This window comes from Danio rerio, chromosome 19 (assembly GCF_052040795.2).
Source record: "Danio rerio strain M-AB ecotype USA chromosome 19, GRCz13ab, whole genome shotgun sequence".
Classification (NCBI taxonomy): domain Eukaryota; kingdom Metazoa; phylum Chordata; class Actinopteri; order Cypriniformes; family Danionidae; genus Danio; species Danio rerio.
Window position 1 is genome coordinate 36,947,129 of NC_141039.2, and position 19,244 is coordinate 36,966,372.

The 19,244-nt window shown below is 36.6% G+C and overlaps 1 protein-coding gene and 1 long non-coding RNA gene across 4 annotated transcripts in view; one reads left to right on the forward strand and one right to left on the reverse strand.

Annotated features, from left to right (window-relative positions):
- The window catches only part of ctnnal1 (catenin (cadherin-associated protein), alpha-like 1), a 124,780-nt gene that overhangs the window by 61,721 nt on the left and 43,815 nt on the right, over positions 1-19,244 (reverse strand). For all 3 annotated transcript variants that reach the window (XR_015515627.1, XR_015515626.1, NM_001144054.1), the window contains exon 2: positions 274-463. Coding sequence is in view for 1 of the 3 variants with exons in the window: in NM_001144054.1 (NP_001137526.1) it covers positions 274-463 (190 nt within the window). In the remaining 2 variants the exon portion in view is untranslated. The remainder of the gene's footprint in view (positions 1-273; positions 464-19,244) is intronic.
- LOC141379143 (uncharacterized) lies at positions 235-12,087 on the forward strand. The gene is made up of 4 exons (XR_015517010.1): positions 235-509; positions 7,287-7,420; positions 8,293-8,434; positions 9,541-12,087. It is a non-coding gene; the product is annotated as an uncharacterized LOC141379143 (long non-coding RNA).

Genomic DNA, 19,244 nt, shown 5'->3' on the forward strand with positions numbered 1-19,244 from the left:
TCCTACTATGGAACTCAATGAGTCTCACCAACCAACATTCTCCAAAATATCTTCTTTTGTGATCAAAACCACATGAGGTAGAGTAAAAAATGAAGTGATTTTAATTTCCAGGGAACTATCCCTTTAATCCCACATCTGCATACTGCAAACCTTGACAGTGAGTCCTGAGCTTGTTGACAGGTTACACTATGTTTAACCTAGCTGTCCATTTCCTGTTGCCTGGTAACTCTAGCCAGCGTGTCGTTGCTCTTTCGGTTGTTATGTCAGACTGACCTGCTCTCCGAGCCTCGAAGCAAGCCAGTCCCATCTCTTCCTTCAAGTCTTCATTCTCCGCTGCAATGGCTTCACCCACCGCCACGAAGCGTCCGACTGCAACACTGACCGCCTGGCCCACTCTCTGAATGGCCCGTAAAGTCTTCTCAGTCTTCTTCAGCTTGTCTTTGTGATTGATCAGCGTGGTAATCTAGAATGACACAAATGAAGGAATGGTGAGCAAAATAACACTGAAGGTAAGATAGACAAGTGGTGTAAAGTAACAAATTCCTAAAATTCCTAAAAGTCCAATTCCAAAAGTCCTAAAATGACTGTAATTGAGTGGTTTTTCTCAGGAGTTGTAATTTAGTTTTAAAAAAATGTGGACTTTTACTTTCCCTTGAGTACTTTTTTAGTGCTGTATCAGGACTTTTACTCCATTACTTTCCTTCAACCTGCAGTAACTACTTTATGTTTTCCTGTCAATGGGGATTAGATCAGTCAGATAGATCAGATAAAATCAGTCCTGTGATTCCTGTCCAATCAAATCGCACATAGAAAAGTAAATAAATCATAATCAACTACCTCAAGACACTGATGCTTTATAAATGCAGCAAACCATTTGGAAGCATTAAAAGTGTCCAAGATGTCCAAAATCTTTAGATGCAATGACCCAGAGACTGTTTAGATGCATGACTCTATTTAGAAAATGAAGGATGTCGACTGTATAATGACTAAAATGGCCTTTAACAATAACTAAATGCACTACAGAATCTTACGTTTACACATGCCTGCACAAAAAGCATGTAAATGCATCAAACTTTCAGTAGTACTCACTACTCATTACTCTTAAGGTACATTTGTAAGGGCTACTTTTTACTCATACTTTGAGTAATATTTACATCAGATACTTTTACTCGCACTACATTTTAAGTAATGGTACTTTTCCACCACAGAAGGTAGATTAATCAACACAAAACAAAGATAAGAAGTTGTGCGGTGCATTCTGGATAATGTAAAAGCACTTGTTTTTACACAATGATAGTGTAGTATACGTTTTGAGGATGACGCTTAATAAAGCTATTCGCAGATGAAGTCTAAAACATTTTGAGTTTGTGTAATTTTAACCACTTGGGTACTTGAAAACATATTTGATCTTTTTCCTTTTTATTTTATTTCCTCTATAGTGTTTTAAACATGGATATGCATTATTATCTACATTTTAAGGGGTAGTTTACTCATTATTTACTTTAGATCAAGTGGTTCCAAAACTTTATTGTTTTTTTTTCTTCTGTTAAAAGCAAAAGAAGATAATTTAAAGAAATCATAGAGAAAAATACTATGGAAGTCAATAGTTACACGGCTTCCAACATTTTTTAGAGCATCTTCTTTTGTAGTTAGTACAACAAAGAAACTTATAAAGGTTTGAAACAAGTAAAGGTTAAGTAAATCATGACAATTTTCATTTTTAAGTGACTTACCCTTTAAACTATATTAAACTGAGGGTCTTTAGCAATGTAAGATGCAAGATATTGTGCTTTCATGCTAAAATAAATGTGTTTTCCTTATTAAAAGTAATGAAAAATGTATACAGTACTTTTCAAAAATCTCATTTGGATTGGATTGGAAAGGATACTGAGCACCTTCTATATATTAGTAAGTATCTCTGTTTGTGTTTGTTTGTGATAAGCTTTGGTTAATTAGATGACTTTTCTCATCACTGTATGCATATGGTTGTGTTTTTATCTGTGTAACAAAAGTACAGCGGAGAAAAATAAGTATTGAACATCATGTTTTTTTTCTGCACCAATTCTAAAGGAGCTGTTGACATGGAATTGAATCAGATTTTGGTAAAAACCCAAACAATACAAACATAAAATTAAAACACATAAAAAATAATAATTTTGTGTAATAACTATATAATTTTTTAATGATGGCAGTTTAAAGACGCCTCTAATATGGATATTGTAGTCACAAATTGCTCAGGTGGGATTTTTTTTCCACAGACTTCATCAGAGTGTAGAAATCTTGATGGTAATGTTGGTTTTGTCCATCAAATCTGATCTTTATTTTGTGTTTTCTATTGGATTTAAGTCAGATGATTGGCTGGGCCATTCTACGGCTTGATTTACTTTCTCTGAAACCATCTGAGAGTTTCCTTGGCTGTGTTTCGGATCATTGTCTTGTTGAATTGTCCACCCTGGTTTCATCTTCATCATCCTGCTATTGTAGATGTTAGACTGAAGCAGCTAATATTCATTTACAATGAGGAAGGGCAGAGGGCAGCTGAATATCAGATTTCAGACAGATTTCAGCTGCTGTCTGGGCCTTTACTCCCTTTCTACACCTCCCTTTCTTCATGTGTTTAATACTTTTTCCCTGAGTCATTTTATTTCATTACACATAACTTCATTTGTAAACTAATTAAACTAATAGTACATTTGTTTTATGGTTTGTACCATATTTTTAACAGTAAAATACTGGCAATGGATTGTTTTTACAATGCACAGCAGCAATACAATCCAGTTTTTATATCTGGAAGGTTTTAAAAGTGGACAAACTCTTAAATTAAAAAACAAAACAAATCAACAAAGAATGAAAGTGAGTGTTGGGAAGAGCATCTCCCCCTCCTATACATCCTCTTCATTATCACTGTACGTTTAACATCACACTCACTCCCATTTTCAAACACAATCACAGTTACGGTCTTTGTCTGCATCTGGGCTGACTTCATCAATCATTTACTCGGAGCCCTTTACAATTTCCGCTCTCAAGAGCTGAAATCCCTCACCTCCTGCTGATGGGTAATGGCAGGTGGGCTGCGAAAGGAAACGTTTAATTGGAGTACAACAGCAGGGAGTGTGGACAGCACAAAACAGGCCGCATCAAGCAAACAGAAGCCTACAAGTGCTACTGCTAACCAGTCAACGGCAATGTGACAAGTTAAAAAACGTTTATTAACCAGCGTGCTTTTACAAGTACTCTGTTATTTGTACATAATCCTCCATTTTTCAGATTTTAGCTTAAAACTGCACATAATCAGCGACAACAGTTTCTCCTACTCAGCAGCGTGTATTTCAGCATGCATTGTGAATGATCAATGAATCTCGTACGCTTTATATTTACATTCTTCAAGAATGAGTCATCTGGGGTTTGACGTTTGGCATCATCCATCTATCTTTTCCGAATTTACTTAAAGGGGCGGTATCATAAAAAACCCAGCTAAATCTTGATCTTTTTCAAAAGATGAGGTGGTGTAAAACAACGATCACTCAAATCTACGCAATGCTTAATCTTAATTCAATTCGGTGGTGCAGTGGGTAGTACCATCGCCTCACAGAAAGAAGGTCACTGGTTCTTCCACAGAGTATATGCAGTCAAAACTCTAGCTTTTTCTTACTTGTACATATTGACGGGGGAGTTTAAACTGCAATGAATTTACTATAATAATAATAATAATAATATAAATTAATATTATTATTAACCAATTGTTGCTCAACCAAAAGTTGAACAGATAAGTTTGGGTAACATTAGTGACTTTGCAATTTTTCTTCACAATAACTTTCTTTTTGTAAAACTGCAACAAAGAGGGGGAAAGTATTTAGCCTATATATTCTAATTTACGTCAACATGTTTATTTACACCACTGGCATAATGCGCAAGCCATGAAGAAGTGTTTGTACAACAAAATACAGGTCGCATAAAACTGATGATAATCAAATGACCATTCACAAAAATTAGAGCACTATATGACATACAATTCAATGTTTATTTTAGCCCCAGAAATAATCTGCATATGCTTTACTCTCGACCGCACGCTGAGAGAAACCAAAAGTACAACTAATCCGAATGCAGTACTTTAAATGTCCAGCAGGTTAAAACCACAAGTGGCTGTCTGAGATTGCACAACATTGATAGTGACTCAAAAATATATGTTTTGGTGTGCCGAATTTTGTTATTCTTCTGATGTCAGTTGCGGACCGGAGGGAGGAGAAGGGAGGGGGCGTAAATGCCTCACGGACCGGGAGTTTGATACCACTGCCTTAAAGTGACTTTAGAATAGCAAGAATAATGGCGTTGCCTTAATTATAACAGTAAACAAAGCAACGTGATGTTAAATCTAGCAAGATTTTATTTATTTCATAAACTACATAGCACCCCAGAATTGGCATGTTAAAGGCAAACCTTATCATACAACTAGACATTGCATAATCTAAAATTTTAGACCATGTAAAATATAATTTAAGGGCCTTCAATTTTTCTGAAGTGGTTTATCAATTTTTAATACTTTAAGACAATTATAGTGATTAAAAAATACATATTTTGGAGGCTGAATCTTGCTATATTTTTGACATCAGTTGCAGGCCGGTAAAATGAGAAGTAGGGGCCATTAATAGAGATATCGGAAAGGGTGCAATAACATGTCAGGGTCCAATAAACGCCCAGTAAAAAATTCATAAGTTAAGTCTGAAAACAATTTGGTCAAATTTCCAATTTTTCAACAGCAATTGTGTGGTCAAACGAGAACAAGCTCCTAAAATACAATTGCAAAAACAACCTACTGCAAGGGTCTGGGAAATCAAAAGCCGCTTTTCCACTATCGTGCTGAATCGTTCTTTAAACAGAACTGTTCCATTCCGTGCCAAACTGGGCCAGACAGCACGGATACGGTTTCATTTTCCACTGTCGTGCTGCGACAAAGCTCTTTAAAACATTACACAAAACGCATCAGTAGTTGCCTTGGTAACGCAATGTAAACGGCTCCCTTTGTTCAATTAAAGTTAAATAAGAGCCGAAACTATTTATTTTTTTTTTTTTCATAAAAGCAAAAGCAACCATGTGACTAAACACTGTTATGCTGCTCTATCAAATAGGGGTGCTAAATATAGGTACATGTGCACCCTTATTTATTTATATGCAGCTCTGGCTAAATTTTATTTGGAGGGAAAATTACCAAAATGTAACGTGATTGAAAATAATTGAAGGGGAAATAAATAATATCTAAAATCTCTGAACATAACAGAAAAATAAAGAACGATAAGACAACAATAATAGTGCATTTTTGTATAGTGGCAGAAATATAATTTTGGAAAGGCCTTGTCAAAGGTCAACTTTCACTAATAAAAACACAGCACATAAATTATTTCATTTTTAACAATTGATTAAATTACACTGCGTTTTTATATCAAAAGTTGATAATGATATAAAATATACTACATTTTGATGGTAAAATGAAACCAATTAAGCGATGGCTGTTGTTTGTTTTACTATTTAAACATTAAATAACGAATGCAGCAAGTGAAAAAAAACGAATATGAAACAACACATATATAGCAGGATTTAAAGCATATAAAGCACTATTATATTTAGCAAAATGCTGCTTTATTATTTTTTTATTTTGATCATTTTATTTTTATTATTATAATTATTTTTGTGTTCATAATGAACTAACAAGCTGTAGGCGAATTATTGCTAGAACTTTTTAGAAAATATTTGCGTATATTAAAGATCACCACAAAAAACAAAAACACAGAAACATGTCACATGCCTCATAAATGTCATATAACTTATGTATAACTGAATCCTATAATTGCCTATAGCTGAAATGATGAAAATTGCTCATTTTATTTTTATAAAACATTTGTCAAAACGTATTGATATTTTTTGAGTAAAAGCAATACTGACATTTAAGAATCCATATTTATTTAATTCATTCATTCTTTTGACTTGTTTATTAGTGCATATGCTATAATATAAATCATACAACAGTACCTTGGACAGTAACAGTCCCGCTCCGTAAAGATTTCAAGCAAAGTCTTTTGGACGGCCGACATTACACGCCATCCTTCAAGTGGTCTCACCGTTATTAACAAGCTGTCCTGGCTTTGAATTAAAAAGTGCAATTATTTCCTCGTTGTTAAAAGAGTCTGCAAATTCGTGTTCCATTGATATAGTGATGTTGTTGTGGAATTTGGACATCGACGATGCAAAGCGTGACTTTATTCGCTTTATTCGATGCGCAGCAGGAAAAAAAAGTCAGCAGCTCAAGTCGCTGGCATGTCTCTCCCGGATCAGAGCGAGTTTTGTGCTGTGAAATACAGCGCTGCATGCAATAAACTCACATCCAGGCAGGCGAAGTAGGTCTGTATTCAAGTCAATAAAATAATAACTTTAATGAATAAAATATCTTCGTAAGAATGTGATGAGTTATTCACTTCTCTGCCAGAGACTGCTCTATGGTTTTAAAACCCTTTTCAAACTGTATCGTTTAGACCTGGATCATTATTTTATATTAAATGTACTGTAGTTTACTGAGAATGTCTGATGACTAGCGCGCTTCTGCTGTGGAGAAACAACCGTAACCGTACCGAAGTGTTCTTAGAACGGTTTGGCACGATAGTGGAAAAGCAGTTAAAGAGGAAGAACAGTACACTTTAAAACCCAATCGTCAACTTTAACAAATAAAATGAGTGTACTGAACTCAAAATTGACTGAAAGTTAATTCTACTCATTTGAAAAGAGTTTTGACCTCAGTGTAATGAGATAATGAGTTAAATACCGCATTACTTCAACTTAAATGCAGTAAGTTTACAGTACTCATATAGATTAGTTTTTTAAACTCAAATGGTTTGTTGCTATTGGTTTCTTCAATCGTTTGAGTTGCCTTAACTCATTGGGTTTTACAGTACTCAGTTGGTTTAAGTTCTCTTCATTTATTTTTTTACTGTGCTCAAATTGCTTTGTTTACTCAAATGGATAAAGTTCACAGTTCTCATTAAGATTAGTTTTTTAACTTAAATGGTTTGTTGCAATCGGTTTCCTCAAATGGTTTAAGTTACCTTAACTTATTATGTTTTACAGTGTACTGATAACAAAACAAAAAAAATCAAAAATCATCACAAAGGGACTTCGGGGGAAGCAATACAATGGTACAGGTGTAAAAACACGGTCTCTTCTAAATGTGGCAACTTCACACTCTTTGTGCTGTTTTAATTTGTCATTCTGAGGGTGTTCTTTGAATCATTCCCATGCAGTTTAATGTCGACACCCACAGACAGAAGGGGAGAGTGATAAATGGAGTGGGAGGTGTTTCTACGTCATCCCGTGGTCCAGCGCTCGGTCTGTCTCTGACACATCTCCCTGAAGATGGCTGTAATCAGGCGCTCGGGTGAGAGATAAAAGACCCTGTCCCTGCCTCACCGCTTCTCCGCTGATATTAGATGCTACTAGCAGTCCTGCCAACAAACCGAGGGCCTTCCATGAGTCATAGATGGAGAAAAATGAAACATTCCCTGAGGAGGAAAAGAAATCCAGTTGGAGGATAAGGGTGTGAGAGGCCTATGAACAATGGAGAGTTGAATGGTTCAACGTTGACATTACGTCAGCAGTTCTGGAAAAGCAATGTGTGTGATGTTTATTCAGAGTTTGAGATGTTTATCTCCAAGTTGTCTGTTTAGGCAGTATAGCGGTATTTGTTGTGCAATGAAGATTATTACACTTATATTTATATATATAAGTGTAATAATACAGGCATTTAGAAAAGTTTACTATAAAAAAATATGTATGTGCACAATAAATACAGTGCATAATATTAATTAGGGCTGGGCGATATAGCAAAAAGAAATATCACAATATCATGTTTTAATCATTGTATATCAATAATTATAGACTATTTTTAATATATTTAGAAATATTAGGATTTTTTTAACCACTTTATTTTAAATTACCAACAAAACTAAGGCAAATAGTTTTAATAGTCAAAAACCAAAATATTTAAACCAAATTAACTGATCTCTTTATAATAAAATAAAATAAGCGTAAGTGTTAAAGTGTGTGCAATTGTAAAGGTAGATCAACATCTGTAAAGTGTAAATAATAATGATACAGTAAACCTCAAATTCTGTAAACAAAACAAAATATGATGATCAAATCTGAGCTTTCAAGTAAAGGAACTAACCATCATTATTCTCATACATACTGCAACATTACAAAATGTGAAGTTGAATAACTACATGACTCACTATTCTAAAAATCTTTCAGATGGGGTGCCAGTGGCTGGGATGCACAAGCAAAGAAACCCAAAAGCCACTCTGGCGACATCCTTGTTTATTTACAATCTCCTCAAGTTTATAGAGAAAAGTAAAAAATGCTGCAGTGTTTGGACGCCCTGTGTTTGTCTGAGGTAATTAGTTTGTCGTTATTACCAAAATGTATCAATTTCTTTAGTTTATTGGAGAAATGCACCATTATAAATTCAATGATATAAATTATTCTGAATTATAGTATTAAAAAAAGAAAATAACTTAATCATTTACTCTCTCTTATGTGGCTTTAAATCTTTTTGGGTTTCTTTCTTGTGATGGACACTAAATAAGATCATTTGAAGAATGCTGGTTGCTGGGACCAATGAACTATGCCTTTAATTAATTTACAAAAAAAAAAAAAAAAAAACACTCAGCCCAAACTTTTGACTGATAGTGTATATATCAAAACAAAGTGATTCAAAGCGCCTACAGATTTGGTCATACCCTTAATTCTGCTGATGGAACTGTTGGCAGTGCTATTGCAGTGTGAGTAAATGAGTGAGGGAGTGTGTGTGAGTCAGTGTGTGTGAATCCAGCATGGCCTAAGTAAAGGTAATGTTGTGGTGGTGACACTCACATGTCCTTCAGCAGTGGCAGTGCTCCAGAGTAAGACACTGACCCGAAACCGGCTCCAGTTGTACTCGCTCAAGTCAGACCACAGAAACATGAGAAAGGTCTTAAAGGGGACATACTGTGACCAGTTTCATAAAATGTCAAACAAATCTCCTGAATGAGTCTGAAGTTTCAGATCAAAATATTCACCAGACCGTTAATTATAGCTTGTCAAAATTGTCCCTATTTAAGTGTGAGTAAAAACATGGCCTTTTTGTATGCTTCCCTTTAAATGTTAATGAGCTGCTACTTTCTAGAACAGGGTATATGCAGGAATCCTAAAGGTAATTTTAATAAATTTAAAGACTTTTTAAAGACCTTCTCAGAGTATTTGAAGACCTCATCGGCACTTTAAGTTCTAAGCAGTATCAAACCTTTAACCTAATAAACATTTGTTAATAAATAGTTGTAGTTAAATAAATCAATGGAGCACAACCATGCAACAGGACTCAGATAAGCTCGGAAGAAGCAAAGCTTGAAAGAATGAATTATGCCACTGTTTTCAGCGACATGTTTCAGCCATTATTTAAACTCTTTTTTCTCCGATCAGGAGTACGCAAACTTACAATTTCCCATCTGTTTCTCTCTATAGTTTCACTCCATGTGGAGAACGCCACATCAACTTCCAGCGTTTGTTGCAAATTATGTGACATCACCCAGATGCGCAGGGGCCTGAACCAATGGCATGGATTGAGCACGCCGTTATTAATATTAGGAAGAAAGAATATATTTTTATGCTATAACTATGCTTTTTTTTTTGGAGTCAAACACTTTTGACAACACTTCAACAAAATTTAAGACCTCATAAAAAACTAAGACTTTTTAATTCCTTTTAAGGGCCTTATTTTTATCATAATTGATTTATCAACTTTTTAATACTTTTTAAGACCCCGCCGACACCCTGCAGAAGAGGACTCATTACAACTCATTGACTAACATGTTAATACTCTGCTCTGATCTCTAGCCTTCGCAAATAAACATTACACTATTAGTACAATTGTCTTATCTTTACAGAAAACCTCAAATGAATGTGACCTCACTATAAAGAACCTAGTAAACTTGCAATTATAAATTGCGGTGTAAGATTTTTTTAATCTAACCTAAATTACTTAAATTACACTGATTTAAAATAATAAACAAGCCAATAAAATAACCATATTTCATGAACAGTACAATTTTATTGAAAGTGAACAAGTGTGTCAAGCAGCAGTATTGCAAGCAGCAAGATCAGTTATAGTACATAGAAATGTCCTGTTAGCATATTGTTTGAGCAAACATTACTTTTTTTGGTAAGCATGTTTGGTTCATGCCCCACATAATGGAACATTTAAGATATTCTGAACTGACTGAAGTGCACGCAAACTAGTTGACATTGAACTCTGTTTCTCTGCGATAGAGGTCTGCACGGGACTAATTTTTTAGTACCACTCCCGCAAGGTTATATTCCGCACCCAATTGTTCCCGCCGTATATTCAGTGTTTGTTCATCCGCTGCCTGCCCCACCCCATTTTCTACCCGACCCAACTGTTCTGCTAAATTTAGATCTGGTTTCCAAAATCTTACATTTAAATTGGGTACCAAAAGCGAGAGATAACCGATAAAAAAAAGTTGTGCAAGGATTCTAAGCTAAATGTCAGTTTTGTTGCCTCTTTGTGATGAGACATGAGTGTCGCCTTAAACCTGAGGTTCCAGTCTTGTGACTGCTAAAAACGAAAAACGATGAGATATTATCACTTGCAAAGAGTAATCTTTTTCCATTTGCGTCTTAGACTTCTGAAAAAGAGTCTCATACATCAGATTTGCCTGATGTGGGTTTGCTAACAGTACACTGACCGTTTTCTAATGTATTTCAACTCAATTCAATTTACCTTTATTTCTATAGCGCTTTTACAATGTAGATTGTGTCAAAGCAGCTTTACATAGAAAATGATAGTAAACTGAAAGAGTGTCAGTCCAGTTTTTAGAGTTTAAGTTCAGTTTAGTTCAGTTCAGTGTGGTTTAATATTCACTACTGAGAGTTCAAACACTGAAGAGCAAATGCATCGATACGCAGCTCTACAGGTCCCGAACCATGCAAGCCAGTGGCGACAGCGGCGAGGAAAAAACTTCACCAACTGGCGAAAACAAAGAATAAAAAAACCTTGAGAGAAAGCAGGCTCAGTTGGGCACAACCATTTCTCCTATGGCCAAACATCTCGTGCAGAGCTGCAGTCTAGGCGCCGGAGGCAGGAGAAGTTGAAGGACAGCGCATCTTCACTTTGTTCTCCCATGTGGGTAAAGCCCGCTCTAAGGACCGTTATGCAGATGATGTGTGCACTGACTGTGCAAAGAAAAAAAAAAGCATTCATGAAAGCACCGGTCCATGCGTTTATCATGTGTAACAGTCATGAGCACTGGCTGTACCAGTGATCAATAAGAATGAGGAAATCACTGATATTCTGTTCTAAAATAACGTTGTGACACGGGACCACTACATTGTTAGACCGCCCGCTCCCGTTCAAATAACACCAGAGTTACCAACCGAAAATGTAGTCCCACACCGCAAAAAATCTGGAATGCAGACCTCTATTCTGCATCACAGCAACAAACCTTCCTTTGCCATTGAAATGAATGGGTTTCGCAGCACAACATGTTTCATGTCCAGTTCAGACAGACCATGCAATGACTATGGTTCGAGGGAGAATGAAACCAGTGTTCTGAACACTATTGGGTCTACGCAACGTAGCAACCTCTTTTGGCTTGAAACTGAAAAGGCCATTTCCAGCCAATATATTACAGTGGCAATTGAAAGCATGCCTAATAGTGACACAGTTCGGGAAATGCACCCTCAGAAAAATTTGGATCCATTCCAAAAATATGAAGTGACATTTTTATTTTGGATTTGAAGTGTATGATGCATAAAACTTTTTTAAGGATATGTCCCCTTTAAGATACAAGCACACGAGCAGATTAGAGCACTGGCATATGCATGTGTGAGTGAGAATCACAGGCTGAGTAAAAGTGAGAGAGAGACTAGCACCATGTGTATTTTTAATGTGTCAGAGGGAGAGGGTGGTGGCACTCACAACTTCCTGTTGCTGGATTAGCACATGGCCCACACAGGCTATGTCAACAATAAAAGAGGCTGCATAAAAAAAAACAACTAGGACACAGAACAGGAATCGCTTCTGTCTAAATGCCACTGGCAATGCTGACTGAGCCAGAGCCTCTGGCTATTTTTATCATCTGCAAAGATAAAGTTACTGAAATTCTTTTCTTAAAGTTAAAGGCTTTTAGAAGACAAATATGTGGCTTTAGGTTTGTTCAAATGTGTGATTTATACAAAATTACACAATGTGCTAAACAAGCCCAAAACAGGAAGCTGTAAATCAATTCAGTGTGATTTTTACCTGACAACAATGTCAAGCAAGCTGAAAATGGTGCCAGCTGACTGATACTTGTTATCTTTATGTACATAATGTGGCCTGTTTCAACACTAAATAAGTAATCGAAGGCTCAGCTCTCAATTGCTTTAACAAAGAATTACATATATTTCTAAGGACTACAGATCAAGCTATTGGACAAAACCTGGAAATGCCTGCACAAACCTCCCATAGTTCCTGTTGGAATTGGTTTGAAGAAAACCGCAAAAGTAAAATGGGTCTCAAAAATGAAGCGCTGTATAAATGGATAAATCTCAGAAATGTGATTGAGCCTCTTGCTGGTCTGTGTTAAAGAGCAATAAATCAGCCAGGCTGATTATCTGGTTTTACAATCATCTGCATTGGCTGCAGGCATGGGACAACGACAGGTTTCAAGGTTTACCACGGTTTAGAAAAGCTAGTATATTGTCAGAATCTTATACCGGCCCATGCCTGATTGGCTGTTAATCATTAAAACCAGTCATGAAGTTGCCCATTACAGTTCAATGCAGGAACAAAAAATGCATCTCCTTGTAGCAGCAAATCTTTGCTTGTGTGCGTGACTGAAAAATTCCTGGAGCTGTTTTGGCTCCTTTACACATTTCATCAGCTCTTCACAAGTTCTCAGCTGATAAAAATACATTCATATTAAAAAAAAAAACATGCATGAACTTTATAATGGTGTTCTCTCATGCACAAATGCACTTATTTAGTGCCCTAGAATATGATTAGTGCCCTAGAAATAATGTACAATCTTCTATATATGTATGGTAGATTTTACACAGTGCTCTGACATATCACGCAGCAGTGTTTCGGCTGACCCGAGTTCATAGCTTTGGCTTGAGGTCCTTTCCTGATCCTGTTCATTCCCCGTCGCTTCCTATCTCTGCTTAACAAATTGAAAGGCTTAAAATACACCAAAACATGGAAATGCATATCTTCTTTCCAGGTTTCTGGATTCTAAAGTCATATTTTTGGACTCATTATGAGTCTTTGAGCCTCATTATATTAGTCAGTCATCTTCCATGCTGATTTCTTGATGCTGGCATTGCAAAACTAAGTTAAACTATCATAACCTATTACTTGGGAGACAAGAAGTTACACTATTATGAAAAGAAAGATGATCAAACTTTATGAATGTTGACATTAAGTGCGTATGACAGCTATTCTCAAGCATCCTATACATTCCTTTCCTTCCAGAGACAATGTTTGCTAGATAATAGTTCATATCTCATCATGCGTCATAAAACAAATCAGTCTGGAAAGTGATCAAGCAAAACAAGATTAGTTACTATAAAAAAGCATCCACATTGATAAGTTCAGCTATACGAGTTAACCCTGAATGAAAAACAGGTCTGATAATTTACTGCTATGGATTGTATATATACCCCAAACAGATATATTGAGTATTCAACAAGCTTTATCTTAAATTTCTGATAAACTACAAAAAAGTGAAATGCACTCAAAGGTCAATAATAGTTATAAAACTGAACTGGTTTATTTTGGGATGTCTTTTGGCGTTCAGTTTAACAGCACAAAATCACGAGTGGCTGCCCTTTTAAAAGTGAAAGTCACCTCTATTTATTAGTAATGATAAATATTGAATATTGTTTAAAATAAAGTGTAAAAAATGGGATATTGCAATGGCATAATGTGACACAATGTTATTACACAGTTCCGCTGCCCAAAAACAAAACAGCGTCAAAGATGAAAGAGATCCTTTTAATTTTAAGAGCTGTACTGGTGAAGGAAGGATCTTTCTCACACTCTTTTTCAATCTCATGCTAGGTTGAGACAGATAGAATGAACATGATAAAAGCATTTTAAAAAGTTTTTTTATTTTAATTATTATAATAAAGCAATGATCACAGAACTTGCCTTGCTCTTCATGTGAATCTCTCATTGCGTAAAATCCATATTTGTAGCAAGAACATGGTATGACTAGAGTAACAATTGATCCAATTCTACCAGTACAGACTGATTTATCTGTACACTTGTGGAGTCAAATCTAAACCTTTAAATTGGGTTATTAGGTTTTCTCCAGTGACACAATTAGTTGTGATTATTACAAGAACTCTATGAAGCATAATTATACTTTTGAAAATCCATTCAGGCCTCAGTGTCCTTGAGGCTCATGTGGGTTGCAAAGATGTGAGTTTTAAACAATGAAAGAGAAGAGGCCATGGTGAAACGAGCACAAAAGGGTCTGGTACATCAGGATCTATGGTCGGAATCCATTAAGACTGAGACAGATAATTAAGATGAGAGGGAACAGGTAGTAAAGTTCCAGGTCTGAAGAGGAAACTGGCAGACTGGCACTCAGGCCGGAGACTATTTTCATGTGCATTTTGTCAGTAAAGCCAGTTCTATAATAAAACTCCAGCATGTGCTTTCTGACAGAGAAGAATTTACTACACAGAGCTGTAGTTTTACTTGCAAGCTACACAAAAATCTCAAACATAACCGCAGACAATTAATTCAGTTGTTCATTAAATTTAGATAATGTTTCTATGTTAATCTCGATGCTTCTCATGATAACTGCAGTTCTGTGCAGCTGTTAAATCTGTAATCATGTAAAATTAGCATCTGTAAAAACATGTTTTTACTCCAAACTCACTTCAAAACTTCAGTCTAGTGTTTGAAATTACTCCAGTGAGGTGATCCCATAGTCGTGTGTTAATTGTGAGATGATCCTATAGTCCACAGGTGTCAAATCCAGTTCCTGGAGGGCCGCAGCTCTGCAGAGTTTAGTTCCAACCCCGCTCCAACACGCCTACCTGTAGGTTTCAAACAAGCCTGAAGGACTCAATTAGTTTGATCAGTGTGTTTATTTAGGGTTGAGACTAAACTGTGCAGAGCTGCGGCCCTCCAGGAACTGGAATTGACACCTGTGCCATAGTCAAAGGAGTTAAAAGTCTAGAAGAGGTACAGCTGTTGATACTTGACCAAACACACATCAATCTAAAATAATTCTTATGACACTGTACAACAATAATTACTGTGTTTATGTTATTGTGAGGGGTAGATTTAAAAATGGACATTAATAAAAACACAATGTAATGGGGAATTTAATATTAAAAATAATTCTCTTTAATTTCTGGTCAAGACAGCTCCACAATATCCAGAGAACTAAGATACACAAGGTGAATTTCATCCACCTTGATGCTTTGCCACTGCGGAGCTTGCAAACTACCTCAGCTTGGGTGATGGGCAAGTCCACCCCAGTAACCCCAGTCTCTGCTTCCTCAATAAAAGACATGTCAGTGGGGTTAAGGAGATCCTCAAAGTATTCCTTCCACTGTCCGACAACATCCCCAGTCGAGGTCAACAAGCACCACAGACCTTATGGCCACAGCTTCTCATGGCTGTGTCAACAATTGAGTCAGAGTACATGGACCACTCTGTCTCAATGTCTTCAGCCTTCCTTGGGATCTGGTCAAAATTCTTCCAGAGGTGGGATACAAGCTTCCGAAATGAGTTTCCTTCACAGGGTGGCAGGGCGCACCCTTATAGATAGGGTGAGGAGCTCTGTCACCCAGGAGGAGTGCTGACATTTGAGCACGTTCTTAAACAGCGCTGATTTGCCATTGTGTTCACATGCTCAACACAAATCACTGTGATTGGCTGTGAAGGTCATCAGTTCACCGAACTCACTGCTATTTACTCAGTGTAACCACAGATACAGGGACACTGAAGTGTTTCAAAGTCACGTTGATCAGCTGGTTTGTGTATAAACTGACACATGAGCGATCCGCTGATGAATCGTGGCTTTAAAATGCTCCAATGTCCCAGTATCTGTGGTTACACTCAGCAAACAGGGGCGAGTTTGGTGAACTGATGACCTTCGCGGTCAATCTCAGTCATTTCTGTTGAGCACGTGAACACAATGGCAAATCAGCTCTGTTTAATAACATGCTCAGTAGCGCTCAAATGTCAGCGGGAAATGGACAGTATTGATTGTAGGGGTGTCAAAATTTATCGTTTCTTCGGTGCACCGTGATGCAGACGCGGACAATTCGGTATCGGTTAAGTAATAATCATAACCGGTTATAACTGACGTAATTTACCTCATATGCGCTCTATCGTGAGGGAGGCGATCGCAAGTATTTACAGCGCTCTAACTACTTAAAACTGATAAACTGTGCACAATTTCACTGTGTGTGTTTGCTGGATCAGTTTTTCATTGACATAAACAACAAAAGCCCCTATTTCACTGAGATCAAGAGAATGAAAGTAGTCCATTTCTCTCTCTCTCTCACACACACACACACAGTGGCACATTTGACCTGCTGGCATGGCTTTTCTTCTCCTCTCGGCTGTTTTACAGTGTTACTTCTGGATAAAGAAACGAGCGCGTGTCTGCAGAGTTTTCTCCACCGGGTCTATCATACATCAGCTGTGATCGCCGCTGCCGCCTGCCGCTTATTGTCACTCATCTGTGAAGAGCGCATCGCGCAAGAACCAATCGCAACTGTTTTTGTAGAGGATGTGACCAATCAAAGAGGTGTAAGAGAACTAGACAAGGATCAGAATTTCATTCATTCATTTTCTTGTCTGCTTAGTCCCTTTATTAATCTGGGGTCGCCACAGCCAAATGAACCGTTAACTTATCCAGCAAGTTTTTACGCAGCGGATGCCCTTCCAGCCGCAACCCATCTCTGGGAAACATCTACACATACACACACACTACGAACAATTTAGCCTACCCAATTCACCTGTACCACATGTTTTTGGACTGTGGGGGAAACAGTACCCGGAGGAAACCCACGCGAATGCAGGAAGAACATGCAAACTCCACACAGAAACGCCAACTGAGCCGAGGATCGAACCAGCGACCCAGCGACGTTCTTGCTGTGAGGCGAACGTGCTACCCACTTCGCCACTGCGTCGCCCAGGATCAGAAATTGAGCTGGATATTTATATTTGTTTATATTATTTGCTTAATGCTCGATTTGTTTAAAGTTACAGTTTATATATTTGACTGTTTGTATTAAATGACAAAATTGTATTACAAAGAATATATAAATATAAATATTTATTTATACATTTTAATACAAGAACTGCTGCTTTGAAGAAAATATAAAACTGTGTATGAAAAGCACCGTCAATGCACCGTGATGCACTGAAATATCGAATTAAACCGAATCGATGGCATGATAATCGTAACCGAACCGAACCGTGAGACTAGTTTAGGTTTACAGCTCTAATTGATTGGTATTGAATTCTATTATCGTGCAATCCTACTTTGCGATTAAAAAAAAACTAAAATATAAATAAAATGTTTTGGGATGGATTATTGGTGATTAGGTGTCAGCCCGATTGAGTAGCTTTACTTGGACATAGGAAAATTAAGACCCGTTTTAAATTATTTAACACACTAGAATATTTCAGTGAATTTAAGACTTTTTACAACTTTAAGACTCTGCGGACACTCTGGATAAACAACCATTGACATTACAACAATATGATGAATATTCTTAACAAGTTCAAAAAATAAATAAATATACAGTGTATTTTGAATTATGATAACAATATCATGCATGTTCATTATAAAAACATATTCAATATTGTTTTATTGAATAATTGACACATCTACAGGAAAGTCCATTTTACTGCAAGGTTACACAAAACTCTTGAAACTAACTTTATGTTTACCTGATTTTGCTCAAAATTACATCACACCAGTTCATTCTTTGATTTAGCTTGAGGTATACCTCAACTGTACACCATGTCAAGATTCAAGTTGCTCTCTTCATTAATAATGCAGTTCTTAAAAAAAAAAAAAAAACTCTATACCAGGGTTATTCAATTGGCGGCCCGTGGGCCGAACTCGATCCCCGAGGCAATTTGTACCAGCCCTCCAAATAGTGCAACCAAGACATAAAAAATAAATTTAGTTCAGTCGAAAAGCATCTGATATAGTTATGAAGTGGCGTGCGTCTGTTCAATACAGCACGAGCTGCAGCTGAAGCCTGGATTAACTATAGCAGCAGGCCGTTCACATATTGCGTCTTTTCCGCACGCAAGTTCAATATTTTCTGATGGAGGTGTGCGCATATTGGGAGTAGTGCGCGCACGGCTTGCAAGCAATAGAAATGATCTTACATTGTAGTGGTGATAGTTGGGCGTGGCTATCAGTACAATGTAAACAAAAGTTATGTTAGACAAATGATTAAAATGATTACGTATGAATGAATGCAGATAATAACAACAGTTCAATTAAATTCTTAGCTAATACATAGCTTTAATTAACATTAGACAAATACTATTTTTTATTTATTCTTATATACATTTATTAATTGTTCTGTCATTTATTTCAATTGTAAAATTATCAATCATATTTAAATCAAGAACATTTTAATTTATTTCGAGAGAGAAATGGACTATTGTTTGCTTTTTTATTAATATTTTGTGCTGTATTTGGGTACTGAGCAATAAACAACACTTTAAATCATACTGTAAGCAGTTCTCTTGTGATTTTCTAAACTAGTAGTGTTTTGAATTTAATGCATGCATAATAAAGGTGGAAACCCTGAAACCACGATTATTTTTCAGACTATAATCATACAAACAAAATCTATAATCGTTGCATCCCTAATTGTTATCCAGTTTAAAACATAACATTTTTAAATGCGTTTTAATGTAGAAGAAGCCTACTTGAGCTATACCAAAGAGCTTAGAATGACCAAGAGGCGACACTCGATAGAACGCCTCATTGCAACCGCAGCACCCGGCAACAGCCCCGAATTCCGCCATTTTGGAGTGAAAACGATCGGCTATCCATTGGATCTTATTGCTGTCGTGATGGCAAGCAGCTGCTTTGTAATTCATTTATTTATTTATTTATTTATTTAAAAAGCGCATTAAAGCTGAGATACAACCTAAATAACGACAA